The sequence below is a fragment of the Nomascus leucogenys genome, chromosome 2 (genome assembly GCF_006542625.1).
Source record: "Nomascus leucogenys isolate Asia chromosome 2, Asia_NLE_v1, whole genome shotgun sequence".
Classification (NCBI taxonomy): domain Eukaryota; kingdom Metazoa; phylum Chordata; class Mammalia; order Primates; family Hylobatidae; genus Nomascus; species Nomascus leucogenys.
In genome coordinates, this window is record NC_044382.1 from 83,162,218 (window position 1) to 83,174,552 (window position 12,335).

The 12,335-nt window shown below is 49.5% G+C and overlaps 1 protein-coding gene across 1 annotated transcript in view; it reads right to left on the reverse strand.

Annotated features, from left to right (window-relative positions):
- VWA3A (von Willebrand factor A domain containing 3A) overlaps window positions 1–12,335 on the reverse strand; it is a 62,743-nt gene that overhangs the window by 5,994 nt on the left and 44,414 nt on the right. The window contains exons 21-28 of the mRNA XM_030799895.1: window positions 11,963–12,115; window positions 10,239–10,329; window positions 8,800–8,910; window positions 7,742–7,839; window positions 6,129–6,266; window positions 4,201–4,309; window positions 2,222–2,366; window positions 602–746 (exon numbers count right to left, since the gene is read on the reverse strand). Coding sequence (XP_030655755.1) covers window positions 602–746; window positions 2,222–2,366; window positions 4,201–4,309; window positions 6,129–6,266; window positions 7,742–7,839; window positions 8,800–8,910; window positions 10,239–10,329; window positions 11,963–12,115 — 990 coding nt within the window. The remainder of the gene's footprint in view (window positions 1–601; window positions 747–2,221; window positions 2,367–4,200; window positions 4,310–6,128; window positions 6,267–7,741; window positions 7,840–8,799; window positions 8,911–10,238; window positions 10,330–11,962; window positions 12,116–12,335) is intronic.

Genomic DNA, 12,335 nt, shown 5'->3' on the forward strand with positions numbered 1-12,335 from the left:
CAGACCAAGGAAGCTGCTGAGGTTTAGGAGGAAGAGCATGGCTCGCTGCCTAGCTGGTTAATCCCAAGCAAGTCACTTAACCTCTCTGAGCCTGTGTGTCTTCATCTATTTTTTTTAATTTTTATTTTTTTAAGATGGAGTTTTGTTCTTGTTGCCCAGGCTGGAGTGCAATGGTGCAATCTCGGCTCACTGCAACCTCTGCCTCCCAGGTTCAAGCAATTCTCCTGCGTCAGCCTCCCAAGTAGTTGGGATTACAGGCATGCGCCACCACGCCCGGCTAATCTTTTGTATTTAGTACAGATAGGGTTTCACCATGTTGGTCAGGATGGTCTCGAACTCCTGACCTCAGGTGATCCACCTGCCTTGCCCTCCGAAAGTGCTGGGATTACAGGTGTGAGCCACCGCACCCAGCCTGTGTCTTCATCTATAATGTGAGAACATCGAGAATCCTTTTCTCACTGGGGTGTTGGGAAGATGAAATGATGTAGTGGTTTGTAAATTCTAAAGTGCCCTTTGTAAATCCTAAAGCATCGTGCAGCGTCAGCATAGGGGATGATGGTATTTGTTTTGTGTCAAGGTCGGGCTCCATGGTGGGACTTGCCAGCAATGCTTGCAAGATGGAGGTGCTGCCTTGAGCTTGCAGGTGGGTCACCCATTGCATAGCCTCATGACATGCTGCATCTGTGGTCTCCACCAGCGTGTCCTGCCACGACTGAAGGCTCTCTGCAAAGCTGAGCAGGTTAAAACTGGGGAGGAGGAAAAGAGGAGGTGAGGGGCAGAGAAGGGGAGAAAAAGATTGGTTAGAACAGGCCTGTCTAGATTGAATTCAGATAAGTTACCCTCATGAGGACCATTCTTGCTTATCACTGAAGACCCCTACAACGAGCCCCATGGCCCCTCAGGGATAGGGCTGTGGGGCCTCTTGAGAATGAGAGGGTACACACTGACAATTTGAATGCAGACAGAAATAGATTTAAATCCTAGCTCAAGCCAGACACAGTGGCCTGTATCTGTAATCCCAGTACTTTGGAAGGCCAAGCTGGGAGGATTGCTTGAGGCCAGGAGTTCAAGACCAGCCTTGGCAACATAGTGAGACCCCCATCTCTACAAAAAAAAATTTTTTTAAAATTAGCCAGGCATGGTGGTGTGCGCCTGTAGTCCAAGCTACTTGGGAGGCCGAGGTGGGAGATCACTTGAGCCCAGGAGGTTGAGGCTGCAGTGAGCTATGATCACACCACTGCACTCCAGCCTGGGAGACAGAGTGAGACCCCATCTCAAAACAAACAAACAAACAACCCAAACAATCCTAGCTCAGCCAGTGACTGGTTACCCGATCTTCAGCAAGTGTCTTAACCTCTTGAAGTCCTGGCTTCCTTTTCTGAAAAATGGGGGCTGATAACAACAACACCTCACGGGCTCATTGTGAGAGTTGATGAAATGATGCGTGTAAAGCGTCTGGTGCACAGAAAGTGCTCAATAACTGTATACTCTGATTAAGGCAAGAACAAGGCCTAGTCTAAGATGAGAGTCCCCTGGGGTGCCCTTCAGGTCAACACTTCTGGATAGGGAAAATAAACAACTTTCTCCACTCAAAAATCAAGTTCACAAAAATTTTTAAAATTAAATCATTAAATAATTTAAAAAAAATCAAGTTCAGCTGAAAGCCATACTTCAAGGCCACATGGTAGTTCCTTTGCTGTGCTTGCAATTGTCCCTAGGCCTGAAATTAATTTCTAAAACTTTTTTTTTTTTTTTTTGAGGCAGGGTCTTACTCTGTTGCCCAGGCAGGAGTACACTGGTGCAATCATAGCTCACTGCAGCCTCAACCTCCTGGGCTCAAGTGATCCTCCCTCCTCAGCCTCCCAAGTAGTTGGGGCTACAGGTGCACACCGCCATACCCAGGTAATTTTTAAATGTTTTGTAGAGATGGGGTGTCACTTTGTTGCTGAGGCTGGTCTTGAACTCCTGAGCTCACATGATCCTCCTGCCTTTGCCCCCCAAATTGCTGGGATTACAGGTATAAGCCACCATACCCAGCCTCTAAAAACTGCTTTCCTTCACAGCAGAGCAGAATGCAGTGCTCTTTCCTACTCAAATGCGTTACTCAGAAGAGCATCTCAGAAACTCCAGGCCTGTTGGCACTGAGAGGAGGGGGCGTGCTTGGCCAGCGAAGTCCCAGGAACTGCCCCTTTGATCTTCCTGATCAGCCCTCACCTCCTACCTGTCACAGCGCTTCCGCAGCTGTTCCCAAATCAGCAAAACCAGCTCTGTCTTCACCTGCTGCAGGTAGGGGTCCATGGACCCTGACGTGTCCAGCAAAATGCATACTTTGCTCTCCAAAACGGCGCCAAACAGTCGGCGACTCCCTGCTCCGAGACAGATGGGGCAGAGACAGGCAGGGAGTGAGGGGTCCTTCCTCTTGGGTGGTTTCCCTCACTCTATCAACTGTCAAGTCTTGTGACACCTGTTGCCTGCCTGACCATTGATCGGATGTCACCCCACTGGGAGATGGCCTTTGTGGTGCTGCGGGAGGGGTCGATTTTCCAAGAGCAGACCTGGTCAGTAGTTTGGGCTTTGGGAGATCGAGATTTCAGCTCTGGCTTTGTCTGTGATGAGTTGCACAAGCGGTTATAACCTCCTGGGCTTGAGTTTCCTCATCCTTAAAGTTAAGTGATTGTATTAAATAGTATCATGATATTGTTTTGAAATATTAGATAGTGTTTGGGTGTGTACTGGTATGTGAGCTGGGGGATTTGTACTAAGAAATCGCTGGATCTCTGGTTTTATGTCACTGTTCCCAGGGGTAATGTGAACCGGAAGTGGAGAGAGGCTCTCGCCTTCTCTGTCCCAGCTCAGCCTCTGACCTGACAACTGTAACTGAAGCAGTCATCATGACGCCCCTGTCCATGGACCGTCTATACCAGGTCCTACTGCAGAGGACTGGACCTAATGAATTTACACAGGACCCTGAGTGGCACATACAAGGCCACCTGTAGGATCTCTATATAGGACTCTCTTCCTCCCTCCTCCTGTTGCCCCAGAAACCCTCCAGTCCCCATAGCCTGAATCCCCTCCTGTCCAGTTCTAGCTGTCTGCCCATCTTCTTGGGCTTGATGCTTCAGACTGTCTCTTAATCCACAGCCCAACCCTGTCCATTTGCCTCTCCAGGAGGGGACTTGGTGCTCTCTGTAAAGAGGTCCACGGTGGCTCACACCTATAATCCCAGGACTTTGGGAGGCCGAGGCAGGAGGATTGCTTGAGCCTAGGAGTTCGGGGCCAGCCTGTGCAACATGGTGAGACTCTGTATCTAAAAAAAATAAATAAAGTAAGCTGGGCATGGTGGCACATGCCTGTAGTCTCAGCTCCTTGCAAGGCTGAGGTGGGAAGATTGCTTCTGCCCAGTTCGAGGCTGCAGTAAGCCATGACTGCACCACTGGACTCCAGACTAGGTGACAGAGCAAGACCCTGTTTCTAAAATAAAAAACAAAACAAAACAGAGGGTTTCTGCTCTGTCAGTTCCCCTTACCATCTGTACCTCCAGGGGCTGTTTTGCTGGGGCCCAGTCAACATTAAAGCAAACCTTTTGACAGTGAGCCCCTTGTCACTTGCAGGAAGGCAAGGTGTGGCAAGTGGCCTTGCAGAGCAGGCTGGGATGCGTGTGAGCTCCCGCTGGGGCTCTTTGGCCCATGTTCCACCTCCCTGTTATCCAGCCCCTTGCCTGTCCTCTGAACCCACTGTCATTTTGTTTTTTTTTTTTTTTTTGGACAGAGTTTCACTCTTGTTGCCCAGGCTGGAGTGCAGTGGTGCGATCTCAGCTCACTGCAGCCTCTGAGATTCTCCTGCCTCAGCCTCCTGAGTAGCTGGGATTACAGGTGCCCGCCACCATGCCTGGCTAATTTTTTGTATTTTTAGTAGAGACGGGTTTCATCATGTTGGCCAGGCTGGTTTTTAACTACTGACTGGTGATCCACCCACCTCGGCCTCCCAAAGTGCAGATATTACAGGCATGAGCCACCATGCCCGGCCTCCAAGTGTCATGTTGTATCTGTCATGTTGTATCTGGATGATGTTCCTGGCCTAATCCTCTGATCTGCAGTTCTCGAAGGCCTGGCTTTGGAAGGACTGACACTGGGGTCCCTGGGGCTAGCCTTCCACATCCCCTCATGCTCCTCCACTCTTCAGGGCAGTGGGCAGGCTCACCGGACAGCAGCCACTGCAGCCTCTGGACATAGCGCCTTAACACCTTCTCCAAGTGCCTGATGTACACCTCCATCTCCCTGGGCGTCCACTGGATGTGTCTCACCACTCCCTGGGTTAAGGCAAGCAGAGGCAAGCACCCACCCCATCAGCCATTTCTTCATATCGCCATCACCCCCTAAAATTGTTTATTCCATCGTGGTTAACAATTCTCAAAATATTTGTTGGCTGGGCACGGTGGCTCATGCCTGTAATCCCAGTGCTTTGGGAGGCCGAGGCAGGATCACTTGAGCCCAGGAGATCAAGACCAGCCTGGGCAACATAGGGAGACCTCATCTCTACCAAAAACAGAAAAATTAGCTGGTGTGGTGGCATGTGCCTGTGGTCCCAGCTGCTTGGGGGAGGCTGAGGTGGGAGGATTGCCTGAGCCCAGGGAGGTAGAGGCTGCAGTGAGCTGTGATTGCACCACTGCACTCCTGCCTGGATGACAGAGCAAGATCCTGTCTCAACAAACAAAAACCCACAAAAAACAACCATCTGTTAAGCATATATTTTTTGTTTGTTTAAAGCCTTTTTTTCTTTTATTAAACTAGTAGATTTATGGTTCTACAAAGGAGTAGGGAATTGGGATTTTTTTTTTGGTAAATGCAGTTGCTATATTAATAAAAATCATAATAATCTCTAATTTTGTTTTTTTTTGAGACGGATTCTCACTCTGTTCCCCAGGCTGTAGTGCAGTGGTGTGATCTCGGCTCACTTCAGCCTCCACCTCCCGGGTTCAAGCGATTCTCCTGCCTCAGCCTAAGTAGCTGGGATTACAGGCGCACGGCACCATGCCTGGCTAATTTTTGTATTTACAGTAGAGACGGGGTTTCACTGTGTTGGCCAGGGTGGTCTTGAACTCCTGACCTCAGGTGATCCGCCTGCCTTGGCCTCCCAAAGTGCTGGGACTACAGGCATGAGCCACCGCGCCCGGCCAATAATCTTTAAATTTTAAAATAGAAAACTCTTAATGGTGGGGTAAGAAGTTCATAAATTTTGAACTGAAAGATGACTTTGGGTGGAGAGGGGCAACATACTAGAACGACCCTACGTTCCTCTAGTGAATAATTTTGAATTTTGTGGCTATTTTTAGTTTCCCCAATCTTGACAATGTAGGATAAGAGGGCAAGGAGAGAAATGATCAGATTTTCATTCTGTACTAAATTTACTTGTTCCAGTATCAAAGCAATAAAAAATCACCCCAAAATTAGAAAATAGAGGAGAACCCTTCATTTCCTATCGCAGCCCCTATTTGCGGCCATAACAGAAACATCATCAGTACTGGGGTACAGCATTCTTATGGGTGAACACTTCAGCCATGGCCCAATCTTTTCAGCAATTGCTACTTTTTCTTATCTTTTCCTTTTTATGTTTTAAGAGACAGGCTACTGCTCCATGGCCCAGGCTGGAGTACAGTGGCGTGATCACGGCTCACTGCAGCCTTGAACTCCATGACTCAACTAATCCTCCCGCCTCAGTCTCCCAGCACTACAGCCACAGCTGCACCTGGCTAATCTAATTTTTTTTTTCAGATTCTTGCTATGTTGCCAGGCTGGTCTCAAACTCTTGGGCCAAGCATCCTCCCACCTCAGCCTCCCAAAGCACTTGGCATTACAGGCAGGAGTCACCGCACCTGGCCTCAGCAATTGTTTCTAATTCTTATTCCAATGAGCTCATCTAACCCTGGAATGGGATCTTAGGCCCTCTGGGAGGTTGGCTTTTCTTCCAACAGGATTTTGCATCTCCTATTTGGTGAGGGGAGTCCCACTTTGGGGAGTAGGGAAGTTCCTACAAGCAGAAATAGAAGCCACAGTGCCCTACACTGCTCTCTGCCATTTGCAGCTGAGTTGGGGGAGAAAAAAAAAACGATGAGGAAAATTGTGACTTACATGGATCTCAACGCTGGGGAAGATGCTGCAGTGTTTGGCTGATGCTGACCTCTGTCCTGACTTTTGATGAGTGCAGTTGGGACCCATGCATCTGGAAATCTCCAGCTTCAATTTTTTGAGCCCATATTTTGCCACCCACTTTAGAATAAAGGAAAGAACATTATCTTAGGCAATTCAGACTCAACCGAATGATCATCTGACTCATCTATGAGAACCTCATGTTTGAAACCTGTATGATGTTTGAAATGTGGGATTCCCAGGTCCTCACAGAGCATCCAACCCATGCAGATTCCTTCCCTGGCTTTGGGGGAGAAATGCACAAGAAATATGGGGGGCAGGCTGGGCGCGGTGGCTCACGCCTGTAATCTCAGCACTTTGGGAGGCTGACAGCGGTGGTTTTCAAACTCCTGAAGTGAGGAGTTTGAGAACAGCCTGGCCAACATGGTGAAACCCCATCTCTACTAAATACAAAAAATTAGCCAGGCATGGTGGTGCATGTCTGTAATCTCAGCTACTTGGGAAGCTGAGGCAGGAGAATCGTTTGAACCCAGGAGGTGGAGTTTGCAGTGACAGTGCTACTGCACTCCAGCCTGGGCAACAAGAGTGAAACTCTGTCTCAAAAAAAAAAAAAAAAAAAAAAGAAAGAAAGAAATACTGGGGGTGAAGAACAAAAATCTATTGCACACCTCCCAGACCCTAGTCTAGTGGACACTTTTACTTCCCTAACATCCATTTCAACCCCACCTACAACATTTTTTAGTATATGTGCTGCTGAAGCAAGCACCCCACCTACAATATTTGAGTGGAAAGCCCTGATTGGTCTAAAGCTCAGACTCTAAACCAGTTAGGATAATCTCAGTCTCCTTGTCACAACAAGGGACACAAGAATGGGCAGGCTCAAAGCAGCCAGGGATGGCATCCGCCATTGGCACAATCAGAACCACACTCAGGCTTTTATTGAATAGCTGTGGTACAACCATCCCCTTATGCACAAGAAGGGGAGTTTCTGTTGATTTCACTTTAAAGAATCTTCACATCAATCTTATTTGACTGGCACAATTGTCCTTATTTTACAAAGGCAGTGAGATTGAGTATAGCTAGGTGACTTGCCCAAGGTCACCCAGGCAGGAAGTGGCAGCCCTAGACTTTGAATTTAGGTCTATTTAACCCTTATCCCATTTGCCACAGTAAGCAATTGTTCTTATCAGGTTTGTCCTTTTTTTTTTTTTGAGACAGAGTCTTGCTCTGTCACCCAGGCTGGAGTGCAGTGGCACAATCTTGGCTCACTGCAACCTCCACCTCCCAGTTTCAAGTGATTCTCATGCTGTAGCCTCCCGAATAGCTGGGACTACAGGTGCATGCCACTGCACCTGGCTAATTTTTGTATTTCTAATAGAGATGGGGTTTCACCATGTTGGCCAGGTGGTCTTGAACTCCTGACCTCAAGTGATCCACCCACCTCGGCCTCCCAAAGTGCTGGGATTACAGGTGTGAGTCACTGTGCCTGGCCGGTTCTCATTTCTGATTATGCCCCCCACTCCTAGAAGTAATGGTTGGTGGACGGAATTACTCTATTGCTTAATGGGCATGTGCTGGTATGGGTGACTTAATACCTCTTGGCTTGAGCAAACTGCATCCTTTCTGGGTAAGTCGATAGAAGAGCTAGTCCTTCTCAAGCCCCTTCCTTGAGGGTACTTCTTGTACACCGAGCCTAGGAGAAGCAGAGTAAGGTCATTGCTATAGTTTGGATGTTTGAGCCCCTGCAAACCTCATGAAATGTGGTCCCCAGTGTTGGAGATGGGCTTAATGGGAGGTGTTTGGGTCATAGGAGCGGATCCCTCATGAATAGATCAATGCCTTCCCTGGTGAGAGGGTGGGGAGTGAGTGAGTTCTCCGTCTATTACTTGCCGCAAGAGCTGGCTGTTAAATAAAAGCCTGGCACCTCCCCATTCTCTTGCTTCCTCTCTTTCCATGTGATCTCTGCACATACCAGCTCCCCAGCGCCTTCCACCATGAGTGGAAGCAGCCTGAAGCTCTCACCAGATGCCCAAACTTCCAGCCAGCAGAACCCTGAGCTAAATTACCTAGCCTTGGGTATTCCTTTATAGCAGCACAAATGAACTAAAATGGTCACCCTGTGTACCTCTCTTCCCTCCCCCTGAATCTCCCACTGCTCCCTTTTTCATGTCAATTTCTCTGTCAATCAAGTCAGTTGTAAAAGTTCTTAGTGCAATTTGCTGAGAGGTAGAAAGGGAGGCTGTTGGGTGGATAAGGAAAGGCTGTTTGAGACCTCCCACCTAGCAATGATTGTTCTTGGGATCTGTACAATTTCACAGCAGTCAATCAGGCTAGCCTAGGGGAATCATCTCCATCCCTTCCCATCTGCCTTAGAGCTAAGGAAACTGCCCCTAGTGGACAGAGCTGGAGTGCCCAAGGATCTCGGGAGGTCTCATCTTCAATATTGACTTTTCTCATTCCCCGGTTGTTGTCAAAACTTTGCATGTCCATTTCCCAGGGCTGGGAGAACTAAGTTGAGTATAGGCTTGCTCCAGAGGCACCAGTGCCTGGGTCCTGGGACAGCAGGAGGGGTCTCCTTCCCACGGTACCTGCTGCCCTTACAGCTCCCCCAGGGCCGGGGGCTGTCCAGACACCTGCATAGCCTCTAACTTACCCACGTTATTCCCGTTCTCTGTGTAGAACAGTAAAAGAGATGTCTCTGCTTCCCTTGACTTGGTCTTTCTCCTCAGTTCCATCATCCCTTCTTTCATTGGCTGGGCCGCAGCTGAGGAACATTTGGCTTGTTGGCTGGAGCAGCTGCGTGCATTCTTGCACTACAGCTGTCCAGCTTGGCTTAGAGACACTCAAGTTCAGCTATACTCCACCCCAGGAAATGGGGCTCCAAGATGGCTTCAAGGCACCCTGTGTCCCCACCCCAGGTTTCTGGCTTTGCTTGGATCAGAAATAGCTATAGCTACCGTTTACCATGTCCAGATCTTTCCCTGGCATTGTGCTAAGTGCTTTGAGTATGCTGCCTCGCTTCATCCTCACAGTCCCCCAGTTTACAGATGAGGTAAGTGGGACTCCACCAGTAAGAAGCAGGGCATGATTCTACCTGGTCCTGCTGACTCCAGAACTCTGCTCTGAGCCACTCTGCCATACCTTTGACATTAGAAATAAAATACATGGTCTTAGGTTCTACGAGCTGAGTACTTTCATAAAGATTGTGAAGGCCTGTTACCACTAGTGGCACATGGTCCTTAACCCCCTGAGCCTCATCTCCTTTGTCAGTACAATAGGAAGCTGATAGAGTACTGATGCAAAGGATTGATCATTATAGGCTTTAAATGGGACAATCTTAGCAGATGGGCTGGCACATGATCAAGACTCAGGATCATTCATCATTTTAGTTACTATCATTATTGCTATTACAATTATTATTTTAAGAGATGTGGCCAGGCATGGTGGCTCATGCCTGTAATCTCAGCACTTTGGGAGGCTGAGGTGGATGAATTGCCTGAATTGGAGACCAGCCTGGGCAACACGGTGAAACCCTGTCTCTACTAAAAATACAAAAAATTAGCCAGGTGTGGTGGCACACACCTGTAGTCCCAGCTATTCAGGAGGCTGAGGCACAAGAATCACTTGAACCAGAGGTGGAGGTTGCAGTGAGCTGAGATCACACGACTGCACTCCAGCCTGGGTGACAGAGCAAGACTCTGTCTCAAAAAAAAAAAAAAAAAAAAAGTAGAGACAGGGTCTTGCTCTGTCACTGAGGTTAGAGTGCAGTGCAGTGGTGCAGTGATCGTTCACTGCATCTTCGAACTTCTGGGCTCAAGCAATCCTCCCACCTCAGCCTCTGAGTTGTTGGGGGACTTCAGGCATGCACCATCACATCTGGCTCTTTTTTTTGGTAGAGATGGAGTCTTGCTATGTTGTCAAGGCTTGTCTTGAACTCCTGACCTCAAGTGATCCTTCCACCTCAGCCTCCAAAAGTGCTGGGATTACAGGCACAAGCTTCCACACCTGGCTCTAGTTACTATCACTATTAACTCATGCCTCAGCCATGACCGTGACATCCCTCCACCCTGCCTGACCGTGATCGTGCCTTACCTGGTGAGATGCCAACTCTGCTACTGAGTGGACGCCATTTCAGAGATTTCAGCGGGGGGCTCTTCTCTCTGTCAGGGTCATCATTAATGCTCTAGAAAACAGGCGATCTTTCCCATCAGAGGAGTGTTCCCTGTGTCAGGCAGGACCCCAGTTACCCTGACCTCAATCTGTCAATCAGGACATTTTGTAGGGAGGAGCCTAAGGGAGGGGACTCCTCAGACAGGTTTGGCCCCTCTCCTGCAGCAGATTCAGAGGGGACTCTGGGTTTTGAGGTGAAAAAGTATGGGTGTGTACATGTGTGTATGAGTGTATATGCATGTGTGTGCATGTGCATATGTGTATGTATGCACGTCTATGTGTATGAGATGAGAGTGAGAGAGCTGCTAGTGAGAGAGCTATGGGGGTTTGCCAGAATTTTTTTCATCAGTTACCTGCCCCTCTTCCTAATGGACTGGGATGTCTGGGCCTCAAGCATGACAACAGAAATTTAGGTAACTTCTGTGCCTTATCAGGCACCTCAGTTTTTTTGTTTGTTTGTTTTCTTTTTTGAGACGGAGTCTGGCTCTGTCACCCAGGCTGGAGTGCAGCGGCATGATCTCGACTCACTGCAACCTCTGCCTCCCAGGTTCAAGCAATTCTCCCTGTCTCAGCCTCCCGAGTAGTTGGGATTACAGGCACCCGCCACCACACCCGGCTAATTTTTGTATTTTTAATAGAGAGGGGGTTTCACCATGTTGGCCAGGATGGTCTCGATCTCTTGACCTCATGATCCATCCGCTTTGGCCTCCCAAAGTGCTGGGATTACAGGTGTGAGCCACGGCACCTGGCCCAGACACCTCAGTTTTAAGAGTTCCTTCATTCTCAGCCACAACTGGAGTGTGGTGGTCATTAAACAGTCACTGTCTAGGGAGCACCCGGCCTGGTTTCAGGAGGCACTCAGGAAGCACTGAAGGCTCAAGAGGCAGTCCCTGAGGAGGGGGTGAAGTGCCTGAGCTGGGTCCTGAAACCTGGTGGAGTTCCCCGAACGAGAGCAGAGCCCGGCTGCACAGGCTGTCCTGGAAAGGCAGCCCTTTGGCTGGGAATCTGCTACCTACTGTCTGGGATAGATTTCCACATTCTGAACATGGGCTGTGCTCACAGGGTCTGAGTCATGCAATGCTGAGGGACTCACAGGTGTCCCTCCCAGTCTGCTCACAAGCATAAGTGCCTCTGGGGTCTGTCCTCTAGAGCCCTTCTGATTGCCATGGTGGGTGGGTATTTTATGGAGGACAGAATTGATAGGCTGTGAATGGGGATAAGCCCCTAGCAGGCGCAGCCCACCCTCAGGCTCCTATCAGCCCCTGCAAAGTCTTGGGCGGCAGCGGGAAGAGCCCTTAGAGACCCTAATTCCTTTGCCCCCGAGAGACCCTCCAGGATAAGCCATCAAATGAAACAGGTGGATGTCAATTCTGTGGCATCCTCAGTACCAGGTAGGGAAAAGGCTGGGATAGGCTGGCAGAGCCAAGGGTGGGGTGGGGGAGGCCAGAGGAGCCCCAGAGCTGAGGAGCTGGCCCCCTGGGGGAGATTTTCCCCCTGGAGGCCTGGGCAAGAGGCACCCACAGGACACTCACCACTGAAGCACCCACCCCCATCCCTGCTGGCCCCAGCCATTTTAAGACCCAGGAAAGACCAGAAGACAAACAGGAAACCAAATCTTCTGCATGTTATTAGTGGGGGAGTCAAACCATTCTGGCCCCCAAGGGGGCGGTGGGCCTGGGAGGGCAGAGCTTCTTGGGCTGACTTCTTAGCTGAAGTGTCTTTGGTTTTTCTTTCGGGAGGGCTGAACTTCCCAGCTCTTTTCCTGAACGGTTCTTCAGGGAGGCCATGAGGAAGGCACACTGCAGTGGGATTGGGGGGGTCAGTGGCACTCCGAGCCACTTTGGAGACACACACACACACACAGCAGGAGGGACTGTATCCACTGGAACCTCTGACATCCCCTGGACTCCTCTTTTTGTGCCTAGAAAGCCACCTGGGGCTGAGAGTGCTATGGACCAATCCTATGAACAACAGTGAGGACCAGGTATGGGGGCCTGGGAGGCACAGGCTCCGGGCTAG